Genomic DNA, 18276 nt, shown 5'->3' with positions numbered 1-18276 from the left:
CCATTTTCAACTTCTACCTGCCGCCCGATGCTGGTGAAATAGCACAGATCTAGGATCAGTGTAATAATTATGTATTAAATGTACTAGAACGCTTACCACACATTGGAACATATTTAGGATCAGTTTAGCCTCATAATAATCGTTTGAACAGATGAATGTATTGATATAGTCTTCATTTATAGAACCATATTGTTACGAATCCCTTTTGGCTCGACAGTCTAGGGGAGATGGTAACGAGACCTGTAACATAACTCATGCACATTATAATAGTGAAAAAGTAAAAGTGAGAACGAAATAACCACAGACAAATTACTGTCAAACACATGGTTTATTAGAAAACACACGGTAATGGGGGGGGGGGGGCAGGAAAAGGAGCTGAGCTGGACCCAAGGAAAGAAACAATAAGCATCCAAAACACCCCTAAACTAGACTAGCCTATTTCAACAACCGCTAACTAACCAAAAATACAGTGGGTGGTCCGCCCAGTTCTAACTAGTGTTTTTAACTAAGTTTACCTACGGGTAGTGTATGCCCATGGGCGACTTGTCTTGGTTCCCCCTTTTCCCACCAGCAATCAAACACCATTACCAAAATCAATACTCACAGGTGAGGACAAAGTGATATGCAGGTGCTCAAACAAAAGAGAGCTCAATACATAAAGAGCGATAGAGAGACATAGTAGGAGAGGGTGAAACAGAGCAATCTACAGACATATGGCATTTACAGAGAGATTGCGCTCTAGAGCAAACAACTGACAGGGTTTTTAAACCAAGGGAAAGGAACTGTGATTGGGTAGGAAACAGGAGGAGGTGTGTCTTCTGATTGATGATTGGTGACTGATTGGGGAGTGATGATTTTCACCTGTGAGGGGAGAAGGAGAGAAAATAACACAGGATACACACACACCCAGGATACCTGTATCCGTAACACATATACAGAGTAGGCTACAAAACATTATGGACACCTGCTCTTTCCATGGCATAGACTGACCAGGTGAAACCAGGTGAAAGCTATTATCCCTTATTGATGTCGCTTGTTTAATCCACTTCAGTCAGTGTAGATGAAGGGGAGGAGACAGGTTAAATAATCATTTTTAAGCCTTGAGACAATTGAGACATGGATTGTGCATGCCATTCAGAGGATGAATGGGCAAGACAAAATATTTAAGTGCCTATGAACAGGGTATGGTAGTAGGTTTGTGTCACCGGTTTGTGTCAAGAACTGCAACACTGCTGGGTTTTTCACACTCAACAGTTTCCTGTGTGTATCAAGAATGGTCCACCACCAGCCTGTGGGAATCTTTGGCGTCAACATGGGCCAGCATCCCTGTGGAATGCTTTCGACAACTCTCATTTGAGTCTATCAGTGTGCAGAGATGGTGTAGTTCTCCTATACCCTTCCTCTTCCTTCCCTTATTCTTCCTACACACACAGCCTCTCATGGGTGATCACACACACACACACACACACACACACACATGCATGCGCACAGGTACATGCATGCGCACACACACACACACACACACACACACACACACACACACACACACACACACACACACACACAGCTAGTGAAAACCCACATGCCTGTGAACGTGTTCCTCTCTTGGCTTCTGTGGGAGAGGAGTTAGAGAGAGAGAGGGTCACACTGTGAGAGAAGTGGCCATGCATAGCAGCACAATACACAGACTGTACAAGGACACATTTAAGCCCAGCTCCCTGGGGCTCTGAATGTAAAGTGTCTCACTCAGTCTCGGCTCAGCTCTGTGTGTCTCTATGGAGCTCCTCAAGTTCTCACACACACATGCAAGCAAAGACACACACCATCCTTGTGGCACGAACACTTACAGTGTGAAAACAGCCTGAATCCTGTCCTTTCTGCACCTTTGTTAAGTCACTTGCTGAAGTTACCTTTACAGCTAGGAGCATTGTATGTACATTTCTCCATCTGTTTGTCAGTAGGAGTGAGTGTTTTAATGGTTAATTTGGCAATTTTTGTCTAATTCATCAATATGTTTTTTTTTTACATTGTACTGTAACACAATGGGAGCATCACTTCAGGGCTCCCTGTCTCCTCAGAAAGGAAACGAGAGACGAATCACCATTAGAATTCATTAACTGGTGAATGACACAGGCCAGCTAACGTTAACACACAGAATCCCTTTTTGTACATTCCTTCCATTCAGTAACTTCCCAAATAATCCAATAGGCTCTACAAATCCCCTCTGTGTCACATTAACCTGACCACAGAACTCTGTTGTGTCCTCTGTGGTGTGTAGCCACGGGAGAGGAGGAGGGTGGGGTGGAGTGTGTGTGGTTGGGTGCATGCGCGTGTGTGTGTGTGTGTGTGTGTGTATGCATGTCTAATATGTCCAATATAACATGTATAATGTCAATGTCTGCGTAATGTGAATGTATATACACACTGTACAGTATCAGTCAAAAGTTTGGACACACCTACTCATTCAAGGGTTTTTTCGTTTCTACGTTGTAGAATAATAGAGAAGACATCAAAACTAGACTAAAAGTAACTTTCTCAGTCTTTCAAAGATCATTTATAAAAAACGGAATACCTTCACAGATCTTCATTTTAAAGGGTTCCAGCACTGTTTCCCATGTTGAATGAACCATAACCAATTAATGAACATGCACCTGTGGAACGGTCGTTAAGACACTAACAGCATAGGTAGGCAATTAAAGCACTCAGACATATGGGGCTACACCAAGAGATTCGTATGGACAGTCAAAGCAGAAGTGAAGAGGGACCTCGAGCGTGGGGAACCTCCTAGCCATTCCAATGAGTTCGACATTACTCCATTTGTAACAAGTTTTTCGAAACCCTCAATGGAGCTTAACTTTATTGTTAAGAAACATTTTGAGGAGACACAGAATCGTTTTGAGCCCTTGAAACCGTTGAACTTCATTTCAGCGTTTAGGAGAAACAAGAACCTCGACGACATCTTGGTTGAATGCTTCCATAGGTAGTGGGAAAGTGCAGGTTAATCCTCATTTTAGATGTGGGAAACACCTGCAAAATAAATATACGGGAATGGGGGCTCCGGTTTGGCAGAACTTCCAGCTGGAGTCATCCAATCTTGTCTATTTGATAGAATGTAAAGAATGTAACAAACTGTATGTCGGAGAAACCAAAAATAAATTGCTGAAATGTCTAAAACAACACATGTATTACAAAGAGAGAGTGGATGAAATTACAGAATCATATGTACACTTTCATACACATGGAAAAAATAACATATCTATCTATCGCTGGCCTCGAGTTGGGGGTGGGGTGGTCCAAGGCCCAAAGATTGGCAGCAGAGAAAAGGTGAATAACAAATGACTTGCCCCCACCGGTCTCAATGAGATTGACAAGAGTCCCATTGATATTACTCCATCTAGATTATCATTTTTTACAACATGTTGTTTGTGTGGGGTGGCACTACTATATATACTACCAATTAACCTCTAACACAATTTTAATAGATCCTCTATTAAAAATATTTCTTACATAATCTTCATGGGATTTCTTTGTGTTGTTTTTGTGATTTGCATGGTAACAGAATATAGGTTTTCCTCTTTTGAATTTGAAAGGAGGCTATTTTGAATTCTACCCCTCCTCTTATTGCACTTGTTTCAACAATTAGCACTTATTTATGTATAGTTGCCAACATCAGTACTTACAACCTTTTGAGGCTAAAAATAAATAATATATATATATATTTATTTATTAATTTATCCTTTCATATTTGTTATGTTTTTAAAGTTCACTGTGGATAGTAATTAGTTAGTGACCACTAACAAACATTACAGGAAACTAACTACCCTTTATTCTGGTTGGAAGATTTGAGTGTTCTGGGACCACTTCATCTATTTTTACAATGTATTAAAATTGAATTTTGGTTTTAACTAGAAGTTCATAAAATAAGTGGGGTAATTGTCTATGTGCTCGTGCACCCTGTACTCCTTGTGGGTACGTTTTTGTCCCCTTACCTAACCTTAACCCTCACCCTAACCATAACCCTCATCCTAACCTTACCCTAACCTTAATCCTCACCTAACCCTAAAATCTTAACCCTTACCTTAATCTTTTTCAATTTAAACTTCAATGGAGTGATGTCAGAGTTGTACATTCCATGGATCCCGGATATCACTAGCCCATAAAGATAGGTTAGGTTGCATCTGATGGGGAGCAGACATTGAATAAGGAATCCGATTATTGATCTATCAGATATGACCAGCAATGATGTCTTGATTATGTAAGCTAGTCATATGCAAAAATAAACGTCAAGAAATGAGTTATTGGTGAACACAGTAATAACCCTGAAAAATCAGAATAATCTTGTTTATTTGCATAGGCCTATTTGTAACAAGCAGGCTATGGAAGAAAGCGCAGTACACAATTCAAAGACACATGAGACCAGTTTTTTTTTTTTTACAATCATACAAATATATTATATTTTATTCAATTATATCCAATAACATGTCTCCCTTGACTTTGTGTAAGTTATTATGGAAATGAATACAGATCATATTGCAAAAGCAGAGAAGACAAGGGTTCAAGGAGTAGAGTGTGTTTTGGGGGAAGGGAGGGGGGGGGAGTAAATATAGGACTCCTTGTCTTTCTTTTTTGATGTATCCTGTAAATGTTGGACGCATGCATGCTTGTAGTACAGTCCATCTGTGACTCTCTCCACTGCCGTAGGCTATAGTGCTCAAAACAGCCTTAGATAGATCTCTATTCCTTTATTGTCCCATTCTCTGTTTTTTCGGTGATACATGGTTCGGTGTTTTGCTTTTAGATGGTATGGTGTTGTTGTCCTCTTTGTGTGCAACAGGGGGCACACTGCGATGCACATCTGACCCCCCCCCCCCCCCCCCCTTCCACGTTTCCATGGATATGATAGTCCCATTGTTTTGGTACAAAAATAGTGTCATCGTGGTTTTGTTGTTAGCTGGAAGACTGAAGTACTGATTTTTCATTGGAAGACATGAAACAAGTAATGTGGAGAATTTCATAAAATCCCTTTTTGGAAGACTTCATCATCATCATCATAGTCATCATCATCACAATAACTTGGATCATCCATGCAATACAAAACTGTAGGGGGCTCCAATGTACAAAGCAGACCCCTTTTATCAATGGCAGAATCACACACGTGGGTTATACGGTGTGTGTGTGTGTGTGTGTGTGTGAGAGAGAGAGAGAGATAGAGAGAGAGAGACAGTGAATGAGCAGTCTGCATGCTGCTGGAGAGCCAGTTAGATTCCTCTCAGGGTTCATAGGTCAGAGGTCATCCAGTTTGATTGAGAGGTCTGTATCCATGGCGAGGGGTACTAGGGCTCCGGAAGACATAGTAGCCAAAAGATGAATATCCTTCCGTCTTTACACACAATCACTCACTAAAATGTTACTTTTCTCTTTGCCTTTTTGTTTACATTGTGGAGTTGGGGTTCAGTGTTGGGTTGGCGGTACACATCAGAGTCCGATTTGAAACCAGACATGGATATGTATTGAAAAACAGAACAAAAACAAGATCAAATCAAGAAAGAAACATACATGGATGGACCAACTAAGATATATACATTAAACAACTCCAATGCTATCGACAGAATCCCCCAAAAGTACATTCTTTACAACAGTCACAATAACCCCAACAACATACCCCCATGACAATCAATCTCAGTCTTCACCAACAAGATCCCACTTTAAAAAACAGTAATACATTTTCAGCATACCATCAGACCACAGTAGTTACTGTGCAGCAGGCCTAGGCTCAAATACCATTCAAACAGCATTTGTTTGCCCTAGTCTGCCTGCAGTGCCATAAGGGTAGGGTTTGCATTCTTGCCGGTATTCTATTACTTCCATTGTGCCAGGACAGCTCAATCAAGCCCACATGAAGTATTTGTAATGATTCCAAATACTATTGAACCCAGGCCTGGTATTTATTTATTTAACCAGAAAAAGCCCATTGAGACAAACAGTATGCAGTACCTCAGTGGTGGGGCAGCTCCCCAGCTTAGCTCCTATTTTAAAGGTGACCTCTGTGATTCACATCTGCGCCGGCCCAGCCCGACATGCAGAAGTGCTGTGTGTGCATTGCAGATGTGCTTCAGGACAGGACTGTACCTTTAAAATGCAGCACTACTCTGAGGACTAACAGAGATTGGAGATAGCTACTGGCCAGTGGTATTTTAGCATTAAACTCAGGGCTGGGTTGGGTCAGGGCCTCAATAGAAAACTATTTTGTCAAGCAGCTTCAGAAACAAAATATCTGAGAACGGGACCTTGACTTAGTTATTTTGTCAAAGCATGTGAGCTTTTCTCTTTCCATTTTGTGTCTCTTTTCTGCTGCATTGCAGATGTGGGAAGAAGGACTACACCCCAAAGTAACACACACAGACACATGCAACAGCAACTCCGATCACAAACAAACATGGAAAAACGTTTTTAAAAGTTAAAGGTCTGACAAAACACATTTGCTAATTTGTTTAACACTCTCGTAGATATACTGTATAACCTGTGTTGCATCTTTTAATGAAGTTTCTTCCTTTCTGCCCAACGACTAGTTCTCATTGATTTGGCGTCTTGATGTTTACCTCTCCTCACTCACAAGCGCACACACACACAGAGACAGAGTGAATGGACACATTTTCACACATTGCTACAGTACCTGTAGGCAGTACACAGAGATAGACAGACGGATGAGATGCAGAGAGGAGTGTGCGTAGAAGTTACACACACACTCTCACACCCTCTTCATAAGGGTTGTAGGGAAGTTGTGTTTGGGAGACGGATCAGAAGAGGAAGTGAAACTTCAAAGTGTGGCCGAGTGGGCAAGAGTTAGTTGCCCCCCTCCCTCTCCTTTGAGTCCTCCAGGACTCCAGATGACCTACACTGCAGTTCTCTCTCTCTCTCTCAGTGTGTACTGACTGGGGAGAGAAGGAGGGAAAGATGGAAGGAGAAAAGACCCCCTGATAACACCGGGCAAACGGAGTGGGTGAACCTCCATCGCTTAACCCTATTGAATAACCATATCTCACACGCACATACACACACATTTGAACTCTCTATTGCACAAGCATCCACACGGTCTCTCTCTCCCACTTACAAATGTAGAGTGAAAAGTATTAATATAATATAATACGCTCTCAAAAGGGAGGATATTTTGCATTTAAAATAGAATCCAGGGGCACTTTATGGGGAGCTTAACAGCTGTAAATCCAGCTCTTGATCTCTCTGATCAATTTATGGTCAGGTAATACATGGGATGGAGAGGTAAAGAAGAGATGAATGGCCGTCCAAAGACACAGTAATTCATGCTGAATGACATGAAGTGATAGCTAACTCCCCGAAGGAAGGCAAGGGATATGGAGAGACATGGAAGAAAAGAGAGAGGAGGAGTATGTCTGTTCTTAGATGTATTCAACACTTCAGTGGATCAGGGAACACTTTGAACATGGCAAAAACACAGCACAACACGAACCACACCATCCTCGTGGGGGCCAAACAGTTGATTCCCGTTCAAAATCCTAATTCCCTAACACGTAACCCTATTAAACCTAACCCTAACCTTAACCCCAAACCCCCAAATTCCTTACCCTAATTCTAACCCTAATTGTAACCTTAAACCTAACGCCTAAGCCTAAAATTGCGAAAATGTCCCCATTTGTCTGAATTGTCCTTTTTTTTACTATCCTTGTGAGGACTTCACACACTCTCCTCAGTGGAGAAGCACTACAACTCTTGCAACTCCATGAACACCGTTGTTGTTCCCCCACTCTGCATCTAACAGAAGAAAGTGAAAAACACTGCAAACACCTGGGGGGCCTAAAACAACACTGGTGCTCATCTGAATAACTACATTATCCTCGCATGTGTTTTACTGTAGCGTTGTACTATTTCCAATGAGCTATTGTTCATTCTATATTCATTATTGCAACCTACAGGCATATGTAAATAAATGAAAACTTGTTTGTTTGTTGAATAAGTCAGGTTCATTATAATGAAAATGACTTTGTGTGTGTTTGTGAGTGCGCGTGCATGTTTGATTCTGTATAAGATGGAAGCTCAGTACAATCCTACACTCCATAACCTACACACCAGCATAGCAGCGCCCTGTGGCTACATATCTGCTCATACAGGTGCTCACACCTTGTGTGCTCGTAGATATACTGTACCTGTCCTGTATGTATAAACACACACACGTTGTGTAACCATTTGAAGGGTTAAAACAAACGGGATTACATTTGGTGTAAAATTGCACTTACTCCTACACTGACACACCTTTATGAACACACACCAATCATACTGTATGTAACATGACATACACAAGCAGATGACAACACACACACACACACATTCAGTGCTCACTGTAATGTAATCTCAACTTGCTAGAGTGCCAGTGTTGTACTGGCACAACATCATCAAATCATCATCAAGCATTTCGCTACACGCAATAACATCTGCTAAACACGTGTATGTGACAAATAAAATTTGATCACCATATCAGCTAGTCAGGGACTAGCTTAGCATTAGCCCTTAACTCGCTTTCTTTTCTCATTGTTAATAGTAATGCTTGTGGAGGGTGTGCATTCAGAGTTGTGATGTAAAATAATGTAATGCATGCACAGACAGTGGTTGATACATAATGTATTGCAACATAGATTTCCCCAGCCCTTAAATAAAACTGTAAAAATCACAGGATTCATGGCTATTTTACATACAGTATATCCAATTTATGGATTCACTGGCCTTATTCAACATTGACCGGTTTGATAAACCAGCGGAAGCGCTCATTTAAAGTAACCTATTGTTTTCTCCTCTCCTCCCCTCCGCTCCACTCCTCTCCTCTCGATCATCTCCTCCTCCTCCCCACTCCACTCCTCCCCTCTCATCCCCACCCCTCCTCCCCTCGCATACACTCTTCTGCTCCATCCCCTCCTCTCCTCCTCCCCACTCCACTCCTCCCCTTTCATCCCCTCCTCCCCATTCCACTCCCCTCCTCTCATCCATCTCCCTCCCACTCCATTCCACTCCTCCCCTATCATCCCCTCCTCTTTTCCATCGCCTCCTCCCCACTCTACTCCTCTCATCCCCTCCATCTCCTCATCCCCCTTTCCTGACAGTCTCACACCATTTAGTTCTAATCTGAGGCAGAAGGAATCTTCCTAGAGACTCATGTTCTCAGAACCTTTCTATAATTGGACATGCTTGGAATTAGCTTGTGGAATCAGTGGGTCAGATGTGTGTGTGTGTGTGTATGTGTGTGTGTGTGTGTGTGTGTGATCATAGGCCTTTAGGCTCAGCAACCGGGCTTCCCAAATACATAAATCAGAAGCCCTATTTAATTGCTTAATTGAAGTGAATAGTCTGAATCAGTGAGAACCAGAAAGTCTGACAGACAGCCTGCTAGCATAACAAACAGACAGCCTGCTAGCATAACAAACAGACAGCCTGCTAGCATAACAAACAGACAGCCTGCTAGCCTAACAGACAGACAGCCTGCTAGCCTAACAGACAGACAGCCTGCTAGCCTAACAGACAGACAGCCTGCTAGCCTAACAGACAGACAGCCTGCTAGCCTAACAGACAGACAGCCTGCTAGCATAACAGACAGACAGCCTGCTAGCATAACAGACAGACAGCCTGCTAGCCTAACAGACAGACAGCCTGCTAGCATAACAGACAGACAGCCTGCTAGCATAACAGACAGACAGCCTGCTACCCTAACAGACACTGTCGTGTTACAGCTCACACACTTTCACAACAGAGAGAGAGAGAGAGAGAGAGAGAGAGAGAGAGAGAGAGAGAGAGAGAGAGAGAGAGAGAGAGAGAGAGAGAGAGAGAGAGAGAGAGAGAGAGAGAGAGAGAGAGAGAGAGAGAGAGAGAGAGAGAGAGAGAGAGAGAGAGAGAGAGAGAGAGAGAGAGAGAGATGAAGATGCCTGGTGTCAGCACCTTATTTAGGATTACCAGGTCTGGAAGAAGCCATCGTAATTCCTATAATTCTCTCTGAAGCCTCGTTCCTCCCTTTCTCTCCTCTGGCTTAAGTAGTGGTGTAAAGTACTTAAGTAAAAATACTTTAAAGTACTAGTTAATTTGTTTTTGCGATATCTGTACTTTACTATTTATATTTTTGACTACTTTTACTTTACTATATTCCTAGTTTTAAATATTGAACTTTTTACTACATACATTTCTCTTGACACCCAAAAGTACTTGTTATATTTTGAGTGCTTAGCAGGACAGGAAAATAGTCAAATTCACGCACTTATCAACCAAACATCCCTGGTCATCCCTACTGCCTCTGATCTGGCAGACTCACTAAACACACATGCTTCATTTGTAAATGATGTCTGAGTGTTGGAGTGTGCCCCTGACTTTCCAGAAATTAAAAAAAGAAAATGGTGCCGTCTGGTTTCCTTAATATAAGGAATTTGAAATGATTTATGCTTTTACTTTTGATCCTTAAGTACATTTTAAACCAAGTACTTTTAGACTTTTACTCAAGTAGAATTTCACTGGGTGACATTTACTTTTACTTGAGTCATTTTATATTAAGGTTTCTTTACTTTGACTCAAGTATGAAAGTTGAGTACTTTTTCCACCACCGCAAACAAGCCCACTCACTCTAAAGTAGTGAATCTCTCCTCCATCTACCACTCTGCCCTAGCTCTCTGCCTCCCAAATGGCACCCTATTCCCTACATAGTGCACTACTTTTGATCAGGCCCCATAGGGCTATGTAGGAAATAGTTTGCGGTAACACTTTATTTGGATAGTCCATCTGTAACTATCTACTAACCCTAGCTCGAACTCTAACCCTAACTAACCTTAACCTTAACCCTTATCCTAACCCTAAACTTAACTTAAACCCTAACCTTACCCTTACCCTTATTCTAACCCTAAACTTAACTTAAACCCTAAACCTTACCCTTACCCTTATTCTAACCCTAACTAACCTTAACCTTAACCCTTATCCTAACCCTAAACTTAACTTAAACCCTAAACCTTACCCTTACCCTTATCCTAACCCTAAACTTAACTTAAACCCTAAACCTTACCCTTACCCTTATCCTAACCCTAAACTTAACTTAAACCCTAACCGTACCCTTATTCTAACCCAAATTGTAACCTTACCAAGTAGTTGCTCATCAACAGATAGTTTGTTGACAGTATGACCATAAATCCGGATTCTCCAAATAAAGTGTGACCTAACATTCCATTTGGGATGGGAACTCAAATCCCTCCTGTAACCACATCACGGTAAAATAAAATAAAAACATCATAGTCTTGTAGACGCATGTCAACGACAGGCACCGTATTCCCTGTACTGCGTGACCTTTGACCAGAGCTCTGGTCGGTACCTTTTCGGATGCAGCCATCGAGAATTAGCAACCTGTAACTGGCGCTGTCAACGTCAACAAAACAACAACAGATTTCATACTGTACAACAATGACGTTGCTGTGGGCAATGACCAGACATGATGGTGTAGCGTGCAGTAAAGGAGGCTCGTAATAACTACGATCTGCTCAGGATACTGGATCATGTGTTGATGAGGTTCAGTGCATACTAGTTGGTTATTACATCTGAAGTTGAGATCAACATCAGAAATAAACATGGAACCAGGAGGTTATTAGCCTGGGTGCCAGTCTGTTTGGCCTGATAATTCCATAAAGAGGCTGTAGCCCTCAGGAAAGAACCACAACTGTCCTGCAATAACATACACAACTACAAAAACACTCAAACAAAACCACAATAGGCCTACGACACAGGAGGCTGCTGAGGGGAGGATGGCTCATAATAATGCCCAGAACGGAGCAAATGGAATGGCATCAAACACATGAAAACACATTTGCTACCATTCCACTCATTCCGCTCCAGCCATTACCACGAGCCCGTCCACCCCAATTAAGGTGCCACTGACCTGCTGTGGGCCCAACAGTATGTATCTCCCTGACTGAAGGCATGAGCTAGAGAAATGATACATTGTGTTGTAGTGATAGGAGGGTGTATTGCAAACAGATTCTCAGAGACCAACACCATCTCACTGATGGTGTCATTACCATTCCTTAAGCCCTGACCCGCACACAATCACCACTCTCTCTCAGAAGGGTGTGTGTGTGTGTGTGTGTATGTGTGTAGTTCAATGCAGTGCAGTGGGGAGGTTCCTCTCTCTCTTTAAAGAGGTATGGGAGATTTTGATTAGAGAGCTGCTGTTAACAGCCCTAGAGAAGAACGAGGAAGTTTCTCTTGTGCTGCCGAGTGGAAAATTGACTCCGTGTCACAAACTAATCAAATTTCACCAAAGGTGAACGAGAAAAAGAAAAAAAGAAAAGAGAACCTCCACATCATTGCTTAAGTATGGAGGGGATCGCTATGGTCACAAAGGTGCTGACGGACAGAGAACACCTGGTAACAGATGTGAAGAGAACAACAGGGTGTTTGGGGACACGTCCCATGTGGCACCCAAATTCCCTTTATAGTGCACTACTTTTGACCAGAGTCCTGTGCAAGCTTTGGTCAGAAGTAGTGCACTATAAACGGAATAGAGTGAAATTTCACATCCTTGGTCAACCTTACATTAGGATGAAACCTGTGGGAATATAGAACAATACGGCCCCCTCTACGCGCTGCTCGGTGGGGCAAGGGGGAAACATTTGACGGTGACCCCCCTTTGTAATAAAAACAGGAAGACTTTGTTCGCCAGTCAGTGCCAGTGCCAGTCAGTGCCCATTGCCCCCTGTCTTCTCCATGCGCTAGGAAGTTTTGGTTTTGGAGGGCGGGTCTTTCTTGCCGTTCTGCAGCACGGGCGAATCGGAGGTCTTGGCCGTTTTTCTGGGCGGACTCAGCTCGGCGACCACCACCACTTCATGCAGCGAAGGCTCCCTGTACATTGCCACTGTATGGGGGAGAGAAGGGAGGGAGGAGGGGAGGAGGAGGAAGGGAGGAAGAGGGTGGAAATAGGGGGAGGGAGAGAAGGAAGGGATTGGATAAAAGGATGGGAAAAAATAAGTGAGAGAGGAGAGAGACAGTAACATTGAGCTGAACAAATCTATTTTTAAATGAGACCTGAGCAACATCTACAGTAGCCAACTGGTCTTTGCAGAAAGACCGCTTGCTGCCCACAACGTTACAAATGTTCCAGCATGTCCTATGTCTGGGATGTCTGGGAATAGTAGCCTACCTTCTATGAGTTTGGGCAGGAAGTGGGCCGCCCCTTTGGTCTTCTTGACCCTGTTGCCCTTCATGACCTGTCCGTCCCGGTTGATGCCGATGTACCAGGCCCTGCCCGACTGGGTCTGCCGGTACAGGATTGACGAGTACGTCACGTAGTAGTTCTCAAACACACTCTCTTTGAACTTGCACTCTGGGGTGAAGTATTCCTGTAGATTAGAAGACAGAGACACACTGATATTCATAGATGAGCACATGGGGAACACAAACACAGATAAGCAGATGTAGCGCACTCACACACTCACTCATGCTCTAACTCACTCACACACTTACACACTCACTAATGCTCTAACTCACTCACACACTCACTCACTTACACACTCACTAATGCTCTAACTCACTCACACACTCACTCACTCACACACTCACTCATGCTCTAATTCACTCACTCACACACTCACTCACTCACACACTCACTCATGCTCTAATTCACTCACTCACACACTCACTCACTCACACACTCACTCATGCTCTAATTCACTCACACACTAACTCACTCACTCACTCACACACTCACTCACTCACTCACTCACTCACTCACTCACTCACTCACTCACTCACTCACTCACTCACTCACTCACTCACTAATGCTTTAACTCACTCACACACTCACTCACTCACTCACTCACTCACTCACTCACTCACACACTCACTCACTCACACACTCACTCACTCACACACTCACTCACGCTCTAACTCATGCTCTAACTCACTCACACACTCACTCATGCTCTAACTCACACACTCACAAATGCACTCACTCACTCACTCACTCACTCACTCACTCACTCACTCACTCACTCACTCACTCACTACACACTCCAGATCAGTGGACAAGAACAACAGATTGAAAGTGCTGACAAATATTTTGATTCCATATATTTAATTTCAAATTCCAAAGGCTCAGATGGGGAATTGCGCAGAACGGAGCCCACATTTCCTTGTGACAGGGTTAGGGGAGGATCTGTGTCTGTTGCGCAAAATGAACACAACACGAGCACGTGCACGCTCACACTCACACACACGCGCACGCGCACACACACACACACACACAGAGGCTATCTGTCACCATCCTGTCCATCTATATCACCATCCTGTCCATCTATATCTATATCACCATCCTGTCCATCCATATCTATATCTATATCACCATCCTCTCAATCTATATCTATATCACCATCCTGTCCATCTTTGTCACCATCCTGTCCATCTATATCTATATCACCATCCTGTCCATCTATATCTATATCACCATCCTGTCCATCTTTGTCACCATCCTGTCCATCTATATCTATATCACCATCCTGTCCATCTATATCTATATCAACATCCTGTCCATCTATGTCACCGTCCTGTCCATCTACTTCAACCTCCTGTCCATCTATATCACCATCCTGTCCATCTTTGTCACCATCCTGTCCATCTATATCACCATCTTGTCCATGTTTGTTACCATCCTGTCCATCTATATCACCATCCTGTCCATGTATATCAACATCCTGTCCATCTATATCTATATCACCATCCTGTCCATCTAAATCTATATCAACATCCTGTCCATCTATGTCACCGTCCTGTCCATCTATATCACCATCCTGTCCATCTATATCTATACCACCATCCTGTCCATCTACGTCACCCTCCTGTCCATCTACGTCACCCTCCTGTCCATCTATATCACCATCCTGTCCATCTATATCTATACCACCATCCTGTCCATCTATATCACCATCTTGTCCATCCACATCTATACCTATAAAGCAATTTTTTTGTCCATTAAAATAACGTAAAAATGATCAGAAATAGAGTTTTGTAACGGCAGATTTCCTCCTCTTCGTCTGAAGAGGTAGGTGCAGCAGGGATCGGACCAAAACGCAGCGTGGTAAGTGTCCACATCATTTATTATAAAACATAAACTGAACACTAAGAAATACAAAACAATAAATGTGACCATGAACGAAAACGAAACAGTACCGTGTGGCGACACACAGACACGGAAACAAACACCCACAAACCAACAGTGAAACCCAGGCTACCTAAGTATGATTCTCAATCAGAGACAACTAATGACACCTGCCTCTGATTGAGAACCATACTAGGCCGAAACAGAAACCTAAACATAGAAACACAAAACATAGACTGCCCACCCCACCTCACGCCCTGACCATACTAAATAAAGACAAAACAAAGGAAAATAAAGGTCAGAACGTGACAAGTGTAGACATTGTTAATGTTGTAAATGAGTATTGTAGCTGGAAACAGCTGATTTTTATGGAATATCTACAAAGGCGTACAGAGGCCCATTATCAGCAACCATCACTCCTGTGTTCCAATGGCACGTTGTGTTAGCTAATATAAGTGTATCATTTTAAAAGGCTAACTGATCATAAGAAAAGCACTTTGCAATTATGTTAGCACAGCTAAAAACGGTTGTTTCAGATTAAATATCTCAGACTGGCCAATAAAAAGAAAAGATTAAGATGGGCAAAAGAACACAGAAACTGGACAGAGGAACTCTGTCCAGAAGGCCAGCATCCCAGAGTCGTCTCTTCACTGTTGACGTTGAGACTGGTGTTTTACAGGATGGTGTCCATCTAAATCTATATCACCATCCTGTCCATCTATATCTATATCATCATCCTCCGGTCCATTTATATATATATATATATCTGTCCATCTATGGATCTGACAAGAATGTGTCAGTTACTATAATATGCTCTCTCCCTCTATCCATCTCCCACTCTCTCGCTCTCTGTCTCCCTCAGAATTTCCCCCTCTCCTCTCTTTCTCTCTCTCCGTCCCTCCCTCTCCGTCCCTCCCTCTTCCTCCCCCTTCATTTGGTATCCTTGTCGAGGAACAAACCAATTTGCAGGATTGATTTGGAGCCTTGATGTGACTGGTGAACAGAAAATCCCTGAATAAGGACTTTACTCTACCTCTCTTCAACATCCATCTGTGTATCTCTCCCTCCTTTCTTTCCTCTCATTCTTACCTCTCCTACTTTTTCCCTTTCTCTCTCTCCCTCCCCTCTATAAACTCTCTGTTTACCTTTACTACTTCTTCCCTCTCTCTCTCCCTCCCCTCTTTTAAACTCTCTCTTTACTTCTTCTTCTTCCTTCTGTTTCTCTCTCCATTATCCTGTTTACCTCTTCTTCTTCCTTCTGTTTCTCTCTCCATTATCCTGTTTACCTCTTCTTCTTCCTTCTGTTTCTCTCTCCATTATCCCGTTTACCTCTTCTTCTTCCTTCTGTTTCTTTCTCCATTATACCGTTTACCGCTTCTTCTTCCTTCTGTTTCTCTCTCCATTATCCTTTTTACCTCTTTCATCCCTCTGTTTATCTCTCTCATCCTCCTCTTTCTCCATTATTAACGACACATGCTTTAATCGTCTATAAATCCATTATACACACCTGCATAGCTAATTACAGTGACTTCAATTGCTACCTTAATTACACATGAATTTCCTGACTCACTCATTAACTTAACGTTGATAGCAAAGAGTGGGGTGTAGAGGTCTAATCTTTAGAAGTTGTGATCTAATCCACTATCATTAGTTCATTAAATTGTCTTAGCAATAACCAAGATCCAGCCCAGGCAATCTTCCTTAAAATGCGGTTGGATCTTTAGAGGGAGTTTTATAGGCTAACACACACACACCCACCCCCATTTACACACACACACACACACACACACACACACACACACACACACACACACACACACACACACACACCTTCAAAGAGATATGTCTTTGAGTTAACAGCGAGAAGCCCAGAGCAAACCAGACAGCCTCGCTCAACCCCATTAATTGATTAATTAACTTAATTAAATGGGAACTCCCTACAGAACACCGGAGAAGGGAGAGCGAACGGGGTTTGTGTGTGTGTGTGTGTGTGTGTGTGTGTGTGTTCACAGAATGACTCCATTACAGTGGAGTCCAGGGACCAGTTCATCTCTAAACCACTAGGGACTGTAACCTTCTACAGCAGGTCCCCATAGCACATCTCAATCAGTCGGCAGTTATTTCCTCTTTCCTCCATTCCTCACATCCTATCTCCTCACCTCCTTCTCAAAACGCATTGGAGAAGAAGGTCTGAGAGGGGGGACTTTAGACCATCTCCTCCAATACGGTTGAGAAGGAGGCAAGGAGATTAGAAATGAGATAGAGCCAATGTATGGCCCCAAAGAGGAACCAACCCAAACACTATGGCTGTCCTAAATGGAACCCTATTCCCTATATAGTACACTAGTTTTGACCAGAGTCCTATGGTTCCTGGTAAAAAGTACTGCACTAAAAAGGTGAATAGGGTGTCATTTGGGATGCATCCTGCAGTACCCATCAAAAGTTTGGACACACTTTCTCATTCAAGGGTTTTTCATTATTTTTACTACTTCTACATTGAAGACATCAAAACTATGAAATAACACATATGGAATCATGTATTAACCAAAAAAAGTGTTAAAACAAATCAAAATATATATTATATTTTAGATTCTTCAAAGTCTTTGTCTTGATGACAGATTTGCACACTATTGGCATTCTCTCAACCAGCTTCACCTGGAATGCTTTTCCAGTGTTCCCGCATATGCGGAGCACTTGTTGGCTGCTTTTCCTTCACTCTGCGGTCCGACTCATCCCAAACCTTCTCAATTTGGTTGAGGTCGGGTGATTGTGGAGGCAATGTCATCTGATGCAGCACTCCATCACTCTATTTCTTGATAAAATAGCCTGGAGGTGTATTGGTTCATTGTCCTGTTGAAAAACAAATTATAGTCCCACTAAGCCCAAATCAGATGGGATAGCGTATATCGCTGCAGAATGCTGTGGTACCCATGCTGGTAAAAAAAAAAAAAAATCACAGACAGTGTCACCAGCAAAGCACTCCCACACCATAACACCTCCTCCTCCATGCTTTATGGTGGGAAATACACATGCAGAGATCAGCCGTTCACCTACACCGCGTCTCACAAAGACACGTCGGTTGGAACCAAAAATCTCCAATTTGGACTCCAGACCAAAGGACAAATTTCCACCGGTCT

The 18276-nt window shown here is 42.7% G+C and overlaps 1 protein-coding gene across 1 annotated transcript in view; it reads right to left on the bottom strand.

Moving 5' to 3' along the window:
• Nucleotides 1-11005: 11005 nt before the first annotated feature.
• The window catches only part of LOC110531665 (fibroblast growth factor 11-like), a 115118-nt gene continuing 107847 nt past the window's right edge, over nt 11006-18276 (bottom strand). The window contains exons 5-6 of the mRNA XM_021614984.2: nt 13187-13385; nt 11006-12901 (exon numbers count right to left, since the gene is read on the bottom strand). Coding sequence (XP_021470659.2) covers nt 12759-12901; nt 13187-13385 — 342 coding nt within the window. The 3' untranslated portion in view covers nt 11006-12758. The remainder of the gene's footprint in view (nt 12902-13186; nt 13386-18276) is intronic.

Source organism: Oncorhynchus mykiss, chromosome 9 (genome assembly GCF_013265735.2).
Source record: "Oncorhynchus mykiss isolate Arlee chromosome 9, USDA_OmykA_1.1, whole genome shotgun sequence".
Lineage (NCBI taxonomy): Eukaryota > Metazoa > Chordata > Actinopteri > Salmoniformes > Salmonidae > Oncorhynchus > Oncorhynchus mykiss.
Note: the sequence above shows the minus strand (reverse complement) of the source record. Positions and strands in the feature narration are given on the sequence as shown.